The 19,712-nt window shown below is 36.9% G+C and overlaps 1 protein-coding gene across 1 annotated transcript in view; it reads right to left on the bottom strand.

Annotated features, from left to right (window-relative positions):
* The window catches only part of DCLK1 (doublecortin like kinase 1), a 190,735-nt gene that overhangs the window by 72,723 nt on the left and 98,300 nt on the right, over positions 1-19,712 (bottom strand). Inside the window, exon 5 of the mRNA XM_088140733.1 lies at positions 68-184. Coding sequence (XP_087996859.1) covers positions 68-184 — 117 coding nt within the window. The remainder of the gene's footprint in view (positions 1-67; positions 185-19,712) is intronic.

Genomic DNA, 19,712 nt, shown 5'->3' on the forward strand with positions numbered 1-19,712 from the left:
TTAAATAATCATTAGGAAAGCCAAAGAGTTACCTGCTACTCAGTTAAGTTGATATGCAGTGTGTTACCTGAGCTGGTGGATGCTGGAGATTTGCTGCGTCTAGATGGACCTGGGCTCTTGGTGGTGCTCCGACGTGATGTTGAAGCTATTTTGGTATAGGAAGTGGATTTCACTACACGACATTCTAAAAGTCAAACAAATCACATTCAGTTAGTACGATGAGCAGCATCCGTATTTCTGCCTTAATATGATTTATAGAAAAAAGGTACCAAAAGCATTCCCTTGTTGTCCTTTATAAAAGAGGGGGGAAACAGAATCAAAGCCCATGACTAGATCTTTCCCAGCTCCTGTTGTGCAAGCCAGATGACATTGTTGGGGCAATTGCCAAAATTCAAACTTTCTTTAAAAGGTCCTAGAAGGAACCACTTCAAAATGAAAGCATTTGAAACAGCTCTGCTACAGATAAATGCACACATGCATATAAATCTATCTGAATAACCATGTCTTCCAGTCCTCTATTTCATCATTCGGTTTCGCAGTCATGTGTGAAGTACAGCCAAGTATATCTCAAAGGATGTATCTGAAATATATTTCCATATATCAAAAAGGGGTAAATAAGTCATGCAGGCCCTTGTCATGTCTGTCATACAGTATTTTAAGAAAAATACTGCAATATGTTTATTTTCCCTACAAAGCATACAAAATGTATCATGGCAGGACTAGACTGCTTCAGGTTTTCATAACAGATGATGGAAAATCAATGAGGAAATAAAATTGCCCTCCCACTTGGGAGCAACTCAAGATGTGTTTATAAATGTGTGTAGGGCTGAAAGCCACACCTGAAAATGGATCTTTGACTAAGACATGAAGAAATCCAAGTTTGCATGAAAGTTGATAGAAGTCATAATGGATATGAAAATAATCAAAATATTTGTCAAATAGAAGATTGAAGGAAAAAATTATGTAATTGAGATAATGGATCCAGGTGAGTCACTTGAAGGGCAGAAATGACAAAATATAAAGTTTACTTGTTGGCAGGTATGCGGAGAATCTTCTTGTCTGGTTCTTATAAAGGTCTCTGCTTCAAGTGACTCAGGTTCCATTTTGAGCCCTTGACTTCTACACCACCTAAGGGCTGTGACAGTGACTCATTCTTAATGCCTTCCCCTAGGTGATTGGCAGTTGGGCCAGGTGGCTAGGTGAGCTCTGCTGGTAATACTGAGTTGGGTTTATTGTTTCCATTTTGAACATCAAGGTTTAGATGGTTAAGTATCATTTTAAAACATGTATGCCATCCAGAGACACTGTTGTGAGATGGGTGACCATATATATCATTTAAATAAATAAAATGTGTAAATAAATCAAATAATTAAAGTGACCTGAATTGTTAACTGTGGAGGGTATTATCATTTTCCCTTTATCAGGATCAGATCACTTCCTGGTCCAAATGCAATTGATTACCACCCATTCCCTCCACAGAACCAAACTCATTCATGTGGTCTGCCCTAGGCATTTTATGAATCCAACAAGTTTCCAGCAGATGCTTGAAGATTTCCCCAGCAATCTAGTGGGTTAAAGGCCTGGTTCACCACTGGCAAGAAGTGGCATTTAAGGCCCTTGATGAAATTGCTCCTAAGTAGTATCTCTTTGTCAGCTGATCACAAATATCTCCTTTATTTTTGGATAACTCTTCTGGAAGGCATTTGGAGTGTGACACTGCCAAATTTTTGTGAGTGGATTCTTTAGGTATCTTGCTTTTGTATTCTTATATACAGATAGTCCTAGTTTAACAACCACAATAGGGACCGGAAAATTGGTTAAGTGGGGCAGAGGTTAAAGGAGTCACCATGTGACTAGATCCAATTTTACAGTGGTCATTACGTGAATCACTATGGTTGTTAAGCAAATTATGTGGTCATTAAATGAATCCAGCTTCCCCAATTGAAGTTTTTTGCCAGAATTAGTTTAATGATGTGATTCGCTTAACAACCATCATAAAAAAGGTTGCAAATCGCGATCACATGACTGCATGGGGGTGCAACAGTTTGCAATGGTCGTAAGGGTGACTACAGGTCATAAAGCACTTTTTCTGAGGCTGTTGTAACTTTAAATCATTCTTAATGAACGATCGTTAAGCAAGGACTGCCCGTATTTTGTGTTTGGCTTTTTGTTGTAAGCCACTGTGAAGGAATGTAGACCTGGCCTTGGGAATGGGGAAGGAGTGAGCAAACCATTAAGGGGGGATTTTCAGAAGCAAATAACCCTGAGAAAGAGGAAGGTGTGAGAAAGAAACTCAAATAACCCTTTATTTATTTTGTTTGATATAAGATGGAACAGAGAGAAACTCTAATATGTTTTCAAGATATTGTTAATCTTGGAATTCCTGCTGTGCCTGTTTCATGACCTTGTCTACCTCAAAGGTCTGACATCAATCTCAAAAGCCTCACTACTCTCTCATCAGAGAGGTATTAGACCTAGGTTACCAGATAGCTGAACAGGCAAAGGAGAACATGGACAATTGGAAAGGAAGACACACTAACTGTTTAACGTTCTTGGCATCTGTGACAACAATTACAGTGAAAAACTGCAAAAAAAAAAAAAGTACTTATGCCTATATGTATATTAAATTATTTTTTCCAGCATCAAAGAGACTGGTTTTTCAACTGTAGGAACAGTAGAGACTATTAGGAGGCAAAAGCCTTCAGTGTGTAACTGATTAAGATCTTGTCAATTTCAGGCAGCAGCACAAGAAGGCCAGAGAGCACTAATCAAGGTCACAGAGCAGAGCTTGTTAACTTGTGGTTAGCACGTATTAGGGAAGTGCTGAGCTGCAAAGAAAAGCTGCTCAGGAAGAGATATCTTGTAGATACGCAAAAAGCTGGACAAAATTTGATTTTAAGGCTATCTCTGTTGAACAGAGGACATGAGGACAAGAAGGAGGACATATCCTTCTCCTGCCAGACCTCTGGTAACCCTAATCAGACCTAGAACATGATGACTCAACTTTGAGGTTCCCTGTTGTCTGCAGAACAAGTTGCCAAGGCATTCTTACAGCATCAACAACAGTTGGATACACAAATAACAGACCTGTTCAATTGTGAGAAAGAAACTCAAAATAACCCCACCTTGATTTTTTGATTGGTATAAGATGAAGTGGAGAGAAATTCTGACAAGATTTCAAGATTCTGTTATTCTACACTACAACAATAAAAAGCCTTCTGGGAATATGTGCTGTCCCTGGCCTACCTAGAAGCTCAGACAGCTGCTGTGAGTCTGTTTAGATAGTGGCAGGGTATCAATTTGATAAATAAAAGGAGACTTGTATATTTCCTTTTGCAGAACCCACAAAGACAGAATATAACAAATTAAAATAACATACACACACAAACATTATCGGTTAAGCCTCCGAAAGCCATTTCAAAGACTCAGTTAAAAGGTATGCTTTAAAGTCTTTCCTAAAAACAGAGACTGGGAACCAATCTTAACTTGAAGAGAATTACATTCCAGAAATCAAGATTTATGCAGGAGAAGGCTCAACCAGCCAACAAGACAACATGCTGTTTGGAGGAGACACCTCTGAGGGGAAAAAACATCAAGAAAGCATCACGGAATTTTATGTTAAACAAAAAATTATTGGGTCACAAAAGTTACACAAAAGCTGAAGCATATAGTTCAAGAACTTCAGAAAGCAGTTTCCTTTTGCAATTTTCTAGGCATTAAAATAAATAATTGCCTAGGCTGGATACGTATAACACACTTGATATGCTACAAGGAATGTTCCTAATTAGTTTTTAATTATGCATTCAGTGGCATACAGCAGAATGAAGCAGCCTGCTCCATGCAATATGACAAGGAAACAACAACTGAAAGTTGGATCTGAAGAAGGACCTAAGGTCTGACTGTTGGGATATTTTAAAATGGTCAGAATGCCCTCTATGGTCCTCTTCTCCAGAACCTTTTTTAAAATGTATGATTGTTTGAGGTCCTTTCCTGACACTTTCTTCTTATACATTTTGTGCCAATGTAATTTTTTCTCCATTGGACCAAAATGGAAATGTTTACGATCTTCTTTGAAATATCTATATTGATATCACAATGTACAGAAGAGTATTTTTAAATTGAGTATGTTAAAATTAAAAGACAAAAACATACTGGTTCACATGCAAAGTGTAGGATATCTGCAAATAGCCATCCTTTTCCTGTTTGCTAAATTGATATAAACAAAGTTTATACTCACATGCCTGATGTGGACATTTTTTTTGGACACTGAGCCTAAATTTGGTTGTCTTTTCCTATCTCTCTTTTTAATGTATTGCCTAAGGAGGAATACTGAATAACTCTAAAACTAGAGAGTTTGCATATTATTCTGTCACTTTTTAGTAGGTCCTAGTAAATATATTGCCCTAATTTTGCTTTATTCAAGCTATTTAAAAAGTTAAATGTTCTTTTTCTTATTTTTCTTGGCAGCAAATTCAGCTATGAGATCATCAGTGACATTCCCCCTGCAAGACTCCATTCTACAGAGTGAACAGATAATGACAGTCTTGATTGCAGCACTGCAAAAAGTAATTTATTTTTAATCAATTACCATTTGTAGAACATTCTTTGTCCTTCACAATTTATAATAGAAACGGATAAAGGTGAAAACCTACAATAATATTTAGAAAAGTTTCAACCAATTTCTTATTTTACATTGTCATCTCAGTTTTATGTGTGGTTTAGAACCATCCTTCCATCTGCATTATATAAGAAGAATATAAAATATTTTAGATTTAAGGGAAGAGAAGTCTGGGAATTTCACAAAAGCATCAAGCATCCCTCTCCAAAGAATCCTGATTCTGGGTGGTCTGGTCCAGTCTGATCCAAAAACCACATGGAAGTAAAAGAGTGTTTCTTTAGCTCAATTTTAAGTCCTTAATATAAGATTATATGTTTCCACCTTGAATGTATCACTCCCATCTAAACATTTTTGAACTTCAAGTTTGTGAGATTTAGGAATAACAAAAAAAAATTATTGTGTATCAAGAACGTCAGCTGAACCAAGAAGTAATCCTTGCTGGTAGAAGGTAGAAATTTAACTCACCTCCTAGACCCTCTAATTAGGCGAAGCTTGGAAAATGACTTAATGGGCTACACATCTCAAGCTCCTGCTATAGTTACAGGAGGTGGCACTACAAATTCTATGAATTTCTTTGATTTGCCAGGATAGTCTGTGGGATTTCTATCCATCTCTCAAGGTGAGGTTAAGGGGCAGATATCCCTGAAAGAGGTAGGTGGTAGCAGTAAAAATACTATAAAGCAAGGCAGGGAGGTGGTGGGCAGAATATGTAAAACCCAGAGGATTTCTGGCAGAGGAGAGTGGAGACCCCTAATCTTTCACCATACTGGCTGTAGAAAGTATAGAGGATGGCCTTAGTGGAGAGAAGGAAAGATCTGTTACCAGCACAGCAAAGAGATGAACATGGCTTAAGCTCATAGAAAGAGAGAAATTTAAGAAAGTCTCAGACAGGCACTACCCTAATTTTCAAGAAGATAAGTAGTCATTCTAATAAAAGTAGGATTAGGCCTACATGGCATCTGTTTCTTGGTCTGATCTACCTTTTAGGGCTGACACTGGCTTATCCCTTGCCATTACTCCCAACATTTTGATGACTATGTAAAATAGTATAAAGCAGCTGATAGAGAAAATCTCTCTCTCTCTCTGTATTGCTTCTCTATGTTGACACTGTTGGAGGTACAATATTTAAAAAATCAATTAATAAATAGCTATTATTGCTCAGGGGAGTAACTCTTCCAATATAAAGAAGAAAGAAGTAAAATGGTCACTGCATTTTGGTACTACCATCTTTGATTACATACATTTTCTTGAGTCCTGACAGATGGAAAACTTTGTACCCTGCTCTTAATTATACCATTTATGGGTTCCTTTACACTCAACCACTTTTGAGAGGTTGGGGTCTTTGGCTTTTCCTGCTATATATACCAGTGAACCCTAGTGTGAACTTCAGCTTAGATTAGTTTGATAGCCTGCAGAAAAGGCTTCAGTGAGTTCTTTGTCACTGAGAACATTTATCAACTTATCTAGCCATGGAATTTGTTTCCTCGGGAATTGTATTTGGCTCCTTCTCTCTTACCAGTAGAAAAGCAGTTGGAACTCCTTCCTTCACCAGCCCTTTAGGATTGTTTTTATCTTGGTGTGCATATTTTAGTTATATTGTAACTGTTTCTTTTATTTTACTTTTGTTAGCTGCCTTGTTTTAAAGCCAGAAAATGAAGAAAATATCACAAGGTCTGGTCTAAGCTGACTATGTTGGACCAGCATGGGGAACTTCCATCATCACCTTATATGAATGGCCTTCCCTAGTCAGAAATTGCCAGAAAAATGGCCTGAATGGGTTATTATTCATTGAGAGATGTTTTTGATGGTAGCACATCAAAAGTTCTGGCATTCCCAGTTGAATGGACAGTAGAAGTGGAAAAGGGCTCTAGAGACCTTGAGTTCTGTTGCCAGCCACAATAGATAGTACATAGATCTGGTTTGGTCATCATGCTAAGTCATGTTTAACAATGCTTTGCAAACCACAGTGATTATGTTTGCCCAAGATATTTAAATCAAATTATGGCTTAACTTAATTTGTGAATCCAGTAATAGTCTGATTTACTATACAGGTAGTCTCTGTTTGGCAACTCCCTCGTTTAGCAACCATTTGCAGTTGCAACGGTAATGAAAAAATAACTTTGCAACCAATCCTTGCATTTACAACCTTTGCAGGTCTGTAAAGCAAAGGAAAGCGGAAGTAAGATCATAAGCACAGTTGCAGTTTCACTTAGCAGCAGCTTTGCTTAATGACTGACTTGCCAGTCCCAACTGTGGTAGCTAAAGGAGGACCACCTATAAGTCAGTTGCTTACACTGGTTTGGCTACCAATGAATAATGAGCAGGTGACTTACCTGATGATCTAAGCAACTTAACCCTTTACTGGCCTGTAAAAATCTTGCCTTTCTTTGTTCTTCCAAACTTCCACTTTTCTCCTGATTTTTTTCTTGATTACTCTATTTTCAAGCCTTCTTTGGCTTAACAAAAACTCAATTCTTTCTTAAATTGGATTTCTTTCCTAATTTGGCTATGACTGTAACTTTAATATGGGAATTCCTTTAGCTCCATATTCATCAATCTTGTTTATCCTGAAACCAGCTGTCAGTTGCTACCTGGCTCCTGCCTGGCTTTTACTTCCGAGGAGTTTGTCCAAATCTTTCTTGCTAGAGGGGGACAAAAAGTGATTTTAGAGATGCATGCAGTCAGATTTACAGAAACAACTGCAAATAATAAGTATTCATTGCACAAACATTTAGGATTTTGCATGAAATAGGCTGCATTGCAAAGTGTGCAACATAAATTGTTCTGGTTTTGTTCACTTTATAAGGAATAGAAGTTTGTGTGAAATCACTGAAGAATATTACCTACTATTGTAATTAAAAGATGAAATATGTAGCACAGACAACATATAGACAACACACAAAGTTTAAAATAGGGTTCACCCCTAACACAGAAATAATGAGAACAGCTGCATTAAAAAGGAAGATTTTAAATGTATACTTCCTTAGAATGTGCAAAAATATATATACAGTACTGATGTTTTCCTCTGAATTGTCCTCCTCAGAATTAATATTATAACACTTTTTAAACAGACCATCTAATGTAAGTAAATGGAATGAAACCTTGGTAGGGAAACTGAATGCCTTAGCAGACTTGATTCGCTCCATCACCACCTGTCTTATACGATTTTCCAGTAGAACAAAAAAACGTATTTGTAAACATGGATCAGAACCTGTCACTGAGCATTTGCTAAGTTAAAACCTAAACCTAATCCTCAACCATCTCCTGCTTTTTTCTATGACAGGGATTAATTTTTAGAATTGCCTCAAGGATATTGAAAACTGATTTCTCAGAGATGAAGACAGTTCCTTGGCTTTGAAAACATATGAACTATAAAGATAAACCACTGAGAAGATCCAAAATGTTTCTGGTTATTGAACAGTCATTTAATTGTAAGTGTTAGCATGCCATTTCTGCTACTTTTGGGATGTCATCTATAATAGAGCAATAATTTTTCACTGTCTAAAAACCCTGAAGGGCAATAAGAAATAGATTACTTAGGCAATACACTACTTGGTTTTCTGTTGCTAAGAAATATGGAATAATTTTTCCATATTTAAGCATTTTTAAAATAATGATTTCAATTAAATATATATTTCCATTGCATTTTTATGTTTCTGGACACATTATCATGGCTTAGTGCCAACAGAAAAACTCTTAAAACTAAATACTATTTTTGTCTATGTAAGGTTATGGATAGGTCTAACAAATTTGGATTGCAAGAATTCAGACAACCACTAGATGCAGCATAAACTAAAGTTTTTCTGTTTCTCTTTGCTACCATCTAGTGGTCATCTGGATTTGGTAGCACTTGTTATAGGAATGATTCCAGACTTAACCATATTTGAATTAGATGACTTTAAATCAACAGGACTTAAGTCTCACTGATTACAATGGATGACCAATCATTGTCCAACCAAGGTTAGTAGGTTAATAAAACTGTTTATACAACTGTTTGTGCATACTGAAGTATTTTAGGTTAGTAAATTATAATCCTTTTTGGCTTTAAGAAAAAAATAACAGCAATCTGAACAATATAGAAATGTGCACATAGTTAAAATTGTTTCACCATAAAATTATTGGTTTTGAAAGCATGTTCAAGCAAATATCTACATTTGTTATAGCATGAATATTTTTCTATATAGAAGATGTCAGAGGAGCCTGGAATTCATCCCAAATTTCAATTAATGAGTTCTACGTTTTGACCTAGAAAATATTTGAGTTACAAAATCAGTGGGAACTGCTTTGGGTGATCCTCTTATCTTCATGACTTCAAACATGACTAATTCTTTCTAAATAAAGTTTGTGAGACTTGGAAAATATGGAGATTTTTGACTTAAAAGTTGGAGTCCAGAGCAAGTTGAAATTGGAGTCCATCATTAAGGTTCTGGAATCACCTATTATCCAGCTTTAAGAGTATAAAGTACACACACAAAAAAGAAATAGAAAGTACTTTAACTCATTAGGAGCCTACCAATGACTTAAAAAAAAGCAAGCAGGCAAAGTAAATCAACCAGTCAATCACAATCAGTCAGGATATGTGAGAAAATGTAAATTATGTTTTCTGTTCAGGTGCTAACCTTAAATAGTAAGTATGGATCTTATGAATTTTCAGAGAGACCTTAGGTTTTGAAAGAGCACATTTGTTTTAAGGTTAGTAATGTTATACTTAGGTATATACTGAAGAATAAATTACCCCATCCCCAAATCTTTAAAATGACACAGGTTCCTCAAAAAATTAGTTATGTATTCATTTTTACTTATTTTTTGTCAGCCATTTAATTTAGAGATCTTATTAGCCTATGACCACATTTCTCAAATTTTGAGATTTGTATCAAAAATGAAGCAAATTGTAAATTAGAGCATATATGAAAGGGAAGTGTAGAAAGCTGTGCAGTAAATTAAAATTTAATAAATTAATAAAATTCATGTTTTCCTTAGTTTGCATAAAGCCTCACATATCCTTTTCTATAACATCTGTGTTAATACAAAATATTTTTATGTTGTACACAATTAGACTTCAAAGGAAGCTAGTAGTAACTAAAACTTGATTAGCTCTCAAAATTAGCTAAGATTTGTGGGCCCTCTATCATAGAACTATGTGCCATGCCTAATTCATTTATCACTAGCTGAATGCTTTGATTAGTCTTTTGCCACCTATTAGGTGGGGTTAAATCGAAACTGCTACCCAAATATAGGATTCATCTTCAGGGAAATGACCTTATTTGAGTAAGTAACTGAGTAGGCCTTACTATGAAAAATGATCCTCTAACTGGGGATAGAATACTGTACCTAACAGAATTGTTCCCAGAGGGTAATAAAAAGGGCATACAAACCATGGACTTCTGGTCAATACCAGATTTATAAATTGGATCAGTTCCAAATCAAGTGTTCATCTGCTTATCTTTTAATCACTTCATAGCTTCCTGCAAATAGGAAATCCTGTTCTGTTTAAATTGCTAGCTTGCAATGCTTTTCACTTGATTTATTACAGGTTCCAAGCTGAGAAGAGAGAGAAAATAAATATCTCTTCTTCTTTGAGGGAGAGCAAAACTGCTGACAATTTTAGATGACTCTAGTCTGGATCCAAGAGAATGCCATTTTAAAAGCTCTTTCCCATAATCTACAAAAATTGGAATAAGTGGATTAATGCAGATAAAAACCAGTGCATAACTTGAATAAAAATTTCAAGGGTTAAATCAGAAATGTGATGACATATATACATGTATATAAAAACAGAGCTGAAAAAATTAGGGATTGATTTACATGAAATGAGAATAACTTAGTTTGAAAATACTGATAAACAATGTGCTATAGATATAGAAACAGTTCTGAAAGTTAACAAAAATCCGCAAATTAAAGTTAACCATTTAAAGTATTGTCGAAGGCTTTCACAGCCGGCATATGATGGCTGGTGTGGGTCTTCCAGGCTCAATGGCTTCCCGGTATAGCCTGGTATAGTGGCTGTTGGTGTTGTCCAGTATCTCTGTGTTTTCAAATAGGATTTTGTGTCCAGTGTGCTTGAGAGCATGTTCAGCTACTGCAGATTTTTCTGGTTGCTGTAGTCTGCAGTGTCTTTCGTGTTCTTTTATCCTGGTATGGATGCTGCGTTTTGTGGTCCCGATGTATACTTGCCTGCAACTGCATGGTATGTGGTATACTCCTGCGGCGGTGAGGGGATCCCTTTTGTCTTTTGCTGATTTTTGTACTTCTTGTACTTTTCTGGTGGGTCTGAAGATTGTTTGAAAATTGTGTTTTTCCATCAGTTTTCCCATGGAAATCTGATGGATATATGGCAATGAAATCCTTCACAATGAGAATATCATTTTTTCTCACCTCCACAGCAGACTAATTCCCAGTTTGATTTTTTTATATCTATACCCCTAGCTGAAGTGATAGATAGGTTCTACTGCAATAACTGATCATGCCCCAGTAATACTATCAATTGTTACAAGAAAGAATTGTATTGACTTTACTTGTGGGAAGCTGACAGGGAAAGTCACAAATGGTGATCACGTGACCACGGGATGCTGTGATGGCTACAACTTCACAGACCGGTCATAAGTCCTCCTCATTCAGCACCATTGTAACTTTGAATGATCACTGAATGAGTTGTCATAACTTGAGAACTACCTCTAGTTTTATTGCATTCTGTATATTAAAGGCCCCAAAGCATATTTGAAAGACGTTTGGACTAAAGGTATGATCCATGGATAACAATTGCAAGTAAATGTGCAATTTATTTTTGGCAAACAGGGGTATTAATACTTTGAATCAGCTTATTGCTAACCAAGTATTTAAACCACTGGAGTTACTGAAAGAGGAATTTGGATTGCCCCAAACTGAAATACTAATACATTTTATCAAACAGTTTTTGATTTTACAATTTGGTCCGGATGTATTAGCTGCATCTAAAACTCCTGAATAGTCAATACTGGTTTGTGTTTTGGATGACTTTAACACTACAAATTTTTAAAAGAATAGAGTGTTGTTAAAATAGCTTTTTTTGCAAGACCTCTGGAATAAAGAGCTGGAATATCCCATATTAACGAATCAGTAACTAAGGGTATCAAAGAATATAGACTATGTTTCCTATGATTTTAAGATTAGATTAATTAGTCACATTTTCCTGTTTATTACGCACTTGTTTATATCATATGGACTTGTCCTGCTATTACTGTGTTTGGTTTAATATCCATACATTTGTTAATATGGTATAACAAAGTTCAGCGTGGCTTAACAATGTGAGTGTACTCTTGAATGGGGATTATTACTAAATTACTATTACTTGAATAGTGATTATTACTAAATTGAGTAGTATGGATTTACTGGGGTGTTATTTTTTATTTTCTGTCTTTGTTTCTTTTTCTTTTTCTTTTATGACTTCAATCAGTGTTGACTCCTGGTGACTGCCAGGCCAAATCCCTGCAGTTTTCTTGGCAAGATTTCAGAAGTGGCCTGCCATTGCTTGTTTGCTAGGGCTGAGAGAGTAACCAGCCCAAGGTCATCCAGCTGGCTTTGTGCCTAAGGCAGGACTAGGACTCCGAGTCTCCCAATTTTTATCCTGATGCCTTAACCACTACACCAAACTGGCTCTTCAGGTACACATGGGGTATAATAAATATAACTGAATGTAATTAACTGCAAAGTGATGAACATTGAAGCAAATAATCTGAATCTCATATGTACTTTAATGTGGTCTGAGCTGGCAGTGACTAATCTGGAAAGTGATCTTGAAGTTATGATGAATAGGTCAATGAAAATGTTGACTCAGTGTTCAGTTGATTTTTAAAAGATGATTTTTATGATAGGAATCATTAAGGTATTGAGTGAAAATTTAGTAAGGTCTTTCTACAAATCTATAGTACTAGTGCACTTGATATATGTTGTCCAGTTCAGGTCACCATGCCACAATAAACACAATGTACAGCTGTAAAGAGATGGAGAAAGGGCAACGAAAATGCTTAGTGATTTAGAGGAGTTTTCCTACTAGGAAGCATTATACTTTTGAAGCTTTTTAGTTTAAAAAAGTACACATGATTTATAGTATAAGAAATCATGTTCATAAGTAGATGCTAGATTGGGGAGACACAGGATCAAAAGAATTTAATGATACAACACATAATCTATGGATTTTACTATCATGTGAGCAAATGGACATAAATTAAAACAGTTCTAAGGGATTAGACAAATTAAGAGAGAACAGGGCTACTAATAGCTTTCATAGCAGTATATCACCACTGGAATCAAATGACAATTGCTAAGGAGGAATAGTGGGAAAAGGCTACTGCCATCATGTTCTGCTTACAAGCTTTCTGCATATAACTGGTTAGCTACTATGACACAGTTGCCCTGATTTAGCAGAGTTTTTATTATATTCTTATAAGAAAACTGGAACTGGGCTGCAGAAGAAAGATTGGTAAGAATGTTCTCTTTGATTCTGGCAACATTCCACAAAATCAGAATGAGTCATGATGATCGGCAAAGCATGCTAAACCTAGGAAGATGGTTCACAATTCCATCAGTTGCACAGGTTGTCGCGATATGAATTAAACATCTGCTTTTGCAGCAAAAAAGGGTATTTGAGCCAGAAAAGATTTAACCTTTATCTTTTTCTTTAGATTTAAATGAAAAATTCATTATTTAAATCAGAAAGATTAATTATGAAATGCTTATTGATTTATATTTGGAAAACAAATTTATGAAGTGTTGTATCATTTTCAGTATTATAATACCATTAACTCAAATGCTATTTATTTAATTAAAATTAATTTTGAGGGATAGCTTTGAATCTTGATACCCCAGCCCAACATTCACAATTATATATGCTACCAAATATATAATATTCTACTGAATAACATAGAAATACACATACCAATGATGTCCCAAACTTTTGTCATACTTCAGTTTTCCTTTTCATCTTATAAAACCTTCATCCTATAAAATCTTCATTTCAAGCAAAATAGTCCCTTTGAGTCAAAGCAGAGGACAGATCACCAGCCCAGTTAGAATGAGAGAAATACAAGGCAACTTACAATCTTGTTGGTTGCTTGTAGGACTAGGGCCCTGGCTAAGCTTCTAGCAGTGACTGGCTGCCCACAGATGTATCAGCCCCCTTGGGCTGGTGTTCAAAGGATGGTGGGCTTGGCTCTTGGGAGTCCTTGGGGCTAAGGGCATCTCTCTGTGTTTCATTCTATTTATAAATGAGGAATTTTTAGTGAATCACTGACTTTTGGTTATACAGGGATTAGGCAAATGGAAAATTGCCTGAAAAAAATAACCAATAGGAAAAATATATTTTGCAACTATTGGCTGTTGCATGGAAGAAAGGGTAGACCACTGGCTAGCCTCTCTTTCTTTCAGGTTGCAATTTATGCAAGGAAGGGCAGGTGAAGTGATAGTGGCCCTTCCAATTATTCTACACTTACAGTGCTAGGTCAGTTGTTGGGAAAGTATTATCTAGGATTAATCTATTACACAGGATTAAGTTTTCATATTATATACCAGGTCAGTGTTTTATCCAGGATTAAATCTGGATAAATAAAAATTCACTGAAAGAAACAGCAGAAATCCATCTCTCTTAGCTTTGTTATAGAGTTCCATAAATCTTTGATTTGCTGGGATCTGTGAATGATGATATGGGTATTTTCAGTTGGCAAACGAGTAGAAGATCAGATCAAGCCTAGAACAAATACCATTTGAAGGCAGAAGAATATGTGAAGAGTGCTTACTTTTCTGCCTTTATTGTATCTGTACAGAGAGGCCAACATTACTTTTCTGTACTCTAAGACATCTTCTCCACCAAGACATGGAAGAGAATCAGATGAAGGCTCACTGTGACCAATTTGCATTGTTCTTTGAGCTTAAAGTTGATCAGATCCATTTCAAGTTGAATGCAAGTGCTGAGGCGGGTCTTAGTGGTGTAATATTAGCAGTCACTTGTCTTGCTATTTTAGATTCTTTCAGATGGGGATCATCCAGAGTTTGCTGATGACAGCTCAACTTTATTGCTCCAACTCAATCTCATGTAATACTCCCTAAATTCAATAGCTGAGAGAAAAGATTAAATCTAGTGAAGATGGAGGTGCTATAAATGAGAAACTTTATTTGGAGATTAAATGGTTTTAATCTGAAACCTGAAAGAGCAAATTTGCTATTCAGGAATACTCCATCCTGAACTGTAACTGTGGCTGTAATGAGAAGTGCTTTTGCCTGATTAAACGGTAACCAGCTGTAACCCTTCCTAAACTAGCTGGCTTTGGAAATGATTATACATACCATGATTATGTCCTGCCTTGGCCACAGCATGCATTCCTTTGAAGCTACCTTTGAAATATGGCCAGAAGAAGCAACTGATGTAAAATTTGACAACATGGCTGATAGCTAGTATAAGGTACATGATGCTTGTATGGATTTTCATCTCCTTAAAGGTAAAATTTCCTTTGAGTTCAAATTGACCTCTAGTGACTTCATGGATTACATGTCCACGTAACTATCTTAAAATAATAAGGAACTGGCTTACATTCTGCTAGGATGCATTTTTCAATTTCCCAGCCTAGCCTACAGCCCAGCCTGGTGGTTTCCGTTTAAGTACTAGCCAATAGCTTAGCTTCTCAGTATCAGCCAGAGCCATATAGATACTGCTAATTCCTTACTAGGTACAATTTAAAGCATGGTCCTTTAAAGTCCTAAATGGCTTGCAGCCACTCTGTTTCAGAGATATTCTCCTCCATTATGAATCTGTCTGGCCCTTAAGATTTCTAGGCTAGGCACTTCTGAAGATGTCCCCTCTGTCAAAGTCTCATTTACCTGGGAAATAAGAGAGGGGAAGGTCTTTTCTTGCACTGCTCCCAGCCTTTTGAGTACTTTCATCCTCATGATTATGGCCTCCACACTCTTAGCAGTTACGAACTCTATAGAGGCATAATACTGATTTCAGTATTATTACATTTTTAATCTTTTGCATTTTGTTTTTCTTAATTATGATAGCTGCCTTGAATGTTTATCTAAGAAGAAAGGCAAGATACACAGTGAATAAATAAATAGAATCTTATCCCCTTTTTCTCTTTCTTTCTTCTTTGTATATATTTGTAGCTCCTATTCCTGAGACAGATTTTATTAGGTTTTTTTTTTACTGTCAGATACAATAAATCTATACATTAATGTATTTTGATTTCTGATTAATAATCATATTAGGAAATAATTTTCCTGCAAATGCTTTGGAAGACAATTCTCTGAACCCGATCAGTGTACAATGATAATTACCCTACAGTATGAATTTAGAACACTCAAAATGCATACTTTCTGAAGGTGAATATTTTAAAATGGTAACTAATGGATAAGAATTCATTTTGACAAATGCTTTTTAAAAAATTAGTTACAGAGAAATGCCTGTTATCTAAAATGGGACAGATAAGATATATATTTTCTCATCAAGTATAGATGTTTAGGAAAGGGAAGGGAAAGGAAGGAAGGGAAGGGAAGGGACAAGAACAGACCCTGACACATAAAATAATTTAAAAAGTGAAAAGCAAAGACGATTTGTTTTTAACTTTAGCACAAACCAAGGAAGGCTTTTGCTGAATAATTTCAGAAGACATAATTCTTTTAAACAGTTTCTAAATGTTCTTTGTCTGGATGCTTATACTTAGTGAAAAAGAAATTCTAGCCAAATTTTTTCCAAAACCAGCGAGAGGCATTGCTGTGCTTCTTCTAATCAATGATTAACAAGACAGAAGACTGCCATGTCAGATGCTATTTCAGATATTCATTTTAATTACTTCATACCATAACTATCTCAAAATTTGCTGCAATGCAGGAGAAAATTGAGGAAAGGAACAAAGCAATAAAACAGACTGTGCTAATACATCTGTTTCCAGATGGGACTCATTCAGTTCAGCACATAATAAGAGTAGAGAAAGGCTTCTCCTGCAAATGAGTTACAAAAATCCCCATGATAAAGGCTAGCTGAAATAAACATCAATCCTACCAAAAAAAAGAAAAAAACCCAAGCCCGTATTATGAATGCAAATAATTTGATTTATCTTCACTACATGGAGAGTTTTTCAATCCAGAATCCATATAGTTAATGAGCTGCACATACAGCGATGCAGGGGGAAGAGAGGAACCTGCCAGATAAACAGAATCCGGGCCTCCCACCTCAGCCCCCGGCTTTCTCTGCTGGATGAGAATCTGCCGGCCAAAGGGTAAATTCATCTTCTAATTCCAGGAGGTTGCATTCTTACAATGTTAATGCCAGCTTAGAATCAATCACAACAGCCACAGCAGCAAAGGAAAGAGAGCAGGTGGTTAAGCTTTTGATTTCCTTTGGTTTTGAAGGACCAAGTTTTCATTTTAAAGGAAGGATTTCCCTTTGCTATCAGCTTTGCAGTAAGACAAAAATAATTCCACACTTAATACAAGATCTTGGAGTGCAGTTGGAACTATATCCCAGTTTCATCACGTCACACTTAACTGTCGCCCATTCCCTGCTTTGCAGATTTTTCTACAAATTCAAAAGTCATATAGTATCTTCAGGGGTTTGTTTGATATATTAAACATTTATATTAAGTTTATATTAAATCCTTTATTATCTATATTAAATATATATTTTAAATATATATTTTAAATATATTAAATCCTTTAAATTTCACAAATTTCAAAAGCCTATCTTCCTTCCTCCCTCCCTCCCTGGCATGTATGTGTTAAAAGATATTTATTGTTTTTCATATTATCCTTTCTGCAAAATACTGCTTATTTTCCAAAGAATGTCTTTGGAATGACAGTAGCAATCTGCACATGGTCAAAGTACAGGTAGTCCTCAAGTTACAACCATTCATTCAGCAACCATTCAAAGTTATGATGGTGCTGAATGAAAGGACCTACAACCAGTCCTCGAAGTTCTGGCCACTGCAGCACCCCTGCGGTCACATGAACAAAATTTGGGTGCCTGGCAACCAGTTCACACTTAGGACCAGTTTCAGCATCTCATGGTCACACCATCACCATTTGCACCCTTCCCTGCTGGCTTCCCCCAAGCAAAGCCAATGGGAAGCTGGCAAGGAAGGTCACAAGTCTCCCCTAGCCTTTCTTCACTTGCATGCACACACCCTCCTTCCCCCTTCGCTTGCACATACCCCACACCCTCTTTCCACAGCCTCCCTACGATTGCACACCCCCTGTGCCTTCTTTCCATGGCCTCCCTGTGATCACACACAAGCATGCATGTACCTCACATCCTCTTTCCTTGGGCTCTCTGCAATCACACATGCACACACATACCCCATGACCTCTTTCCCTGGCCTTTCTGAACTCCTGCTGTACCCCAACTTGCGCACAGCATGTGCTGGGCTTCCCAGGGCCTTCCCCACCCCCTTACAGCACTCCCGCACTCATATCTGGGACTCCCTCCACTTCCTGCTTAACGACCTGAACATCTTGGGTTACAACAATTGGGACTGTCTGGATTGCTGTTGCTAAGCAATTCAGTCATGTGACGTCATGCTTTACAACCGCATCACTTAGCATCAGCAATCCCAGTTCCAACTGGAGTCTTAACTCAAGGACTACCTGTATTTCTTTTTTTAAAATTGATTTTAGAAAACTTTTTTTTAAAACTTTAAAATATGAAAAATAAAGAAGTTGCCAAGTGTGGGATTTGGAGGGAGTGGAAGAGGAGGAGGAAGAGGCATGTCAATTATGTGCATCATAACTGAAAGAGTGTCCATGGTCATCTAAAGGTGTGTATGTTTAGAACCATTAAACCGGTATTGACACTTCCTAGTACAGTAGTCCTTGCTTAACTACCACTATTGGGACCAGTAACTCTGTTGCTAAGCGACATGGTTGTTAACGACATATCACATGACCTCAACTTGTGATTTTACTGCCAGCTTCTCCATTGACTCTACCTGTTGGAAGCTGCCTGTGAAGTGCACGAATGGGGATCATCTGACTGCAGGGACACTGTGACAGTTGTAAGTGTGAGGACTGATCATAAAGTTACTTTTTCAGCACTGTCATAACTTTGAACTGTTGCTAAACAGGGCAGCTGTTAAGGTAGTCCTTGTTTAGCAATCACAATTGGGACTGGCAACTCAGTTGTTAAGCAAAGCAGTCACTAAGTGAAACCACAACTGTGCTTACAATTTTACTTCACTTTTCCTTTGCCTTAAAGGCCTGCAAAGATAATAAATGTGAGGATTGGTCTCAAAGTTACTTTTTCATTACCGTTGTAACTGCAAACAGTCAGTAAATGAATCAGTTGCTAAATGACAACTACCTGTATCTCTGTAGCTCAAGTACCATATCAGGTAAAGTTGCAAGCCAAAGTCTTAGCCATACAATTTTTCATATTAATGAAATTGCCTTCATGAAGAGAAAGGATCATACAATGGCAACAAATACACATATTTCTAGTTTCATTAAAGGGAAGAGATGCAGTAATCAATAAATACTGATTAAAGAGGAAGGGTTTTTTTCCCCCCTGCAGAATAGCCTCCATAAATTCTTAAACACAAGTCTATGCCCTTTTCTCATTTGCAGAATTGCCCTTCTACTTGGAAAATCCTGCCCCAATCCCCCCACTTCAGTAACTTTAAAGAAAGGAGAAGGCTACATCTGCATGACCTTTCCAGCAACATAAGCTGCAGTGTGCTTTAATTTGAAATGTATTCATATTTTTTAAAAGAGGCTTCCCCAGGTCTGGTGCACGTGCTGAACGTTCTGGGAGTTGTAGTTCTAATGTATCTGGAAGGCACCAAATGTTGTTTTAAAGACACCAAACCTAGCTATTTCCTTTACAATGAATTTAACCATTCACACTACCCCACCCCCATCCCCCCTTCCCCCCTCAGATCTCTATAAATACCTACAAAAGGGTCACATCACCCTGGGCAAAGAGAGAACTGCTCCTGTCTGTGCTCCTGCACTCTGAAGATGCCGGTCACAGGTGCTGGCGAAACATTAGGAAACAAAGCTTCCAGAACACGGCTACACAGCCCGGAAGACCCACGCCAGCCATTCACACTACTGCTTAGATTAGAAACTGGGTATA

Source organism: Python bivittatus, unplaced genomic scaffold, assembly GCF_059951505.1.
Source record: "Python bivittatus isolate LINGU-HERP-01145 unplaced genomic scaffold, Pbiv_v1 ctg000340_np1212, whole genome shotgun sequence".
NCBI classification, from domain to species: Eukaryota; Metazoa; Chordata; class Lepidosauria; order Squamata; family Pythonidae; genus Python; species Python bivittatus.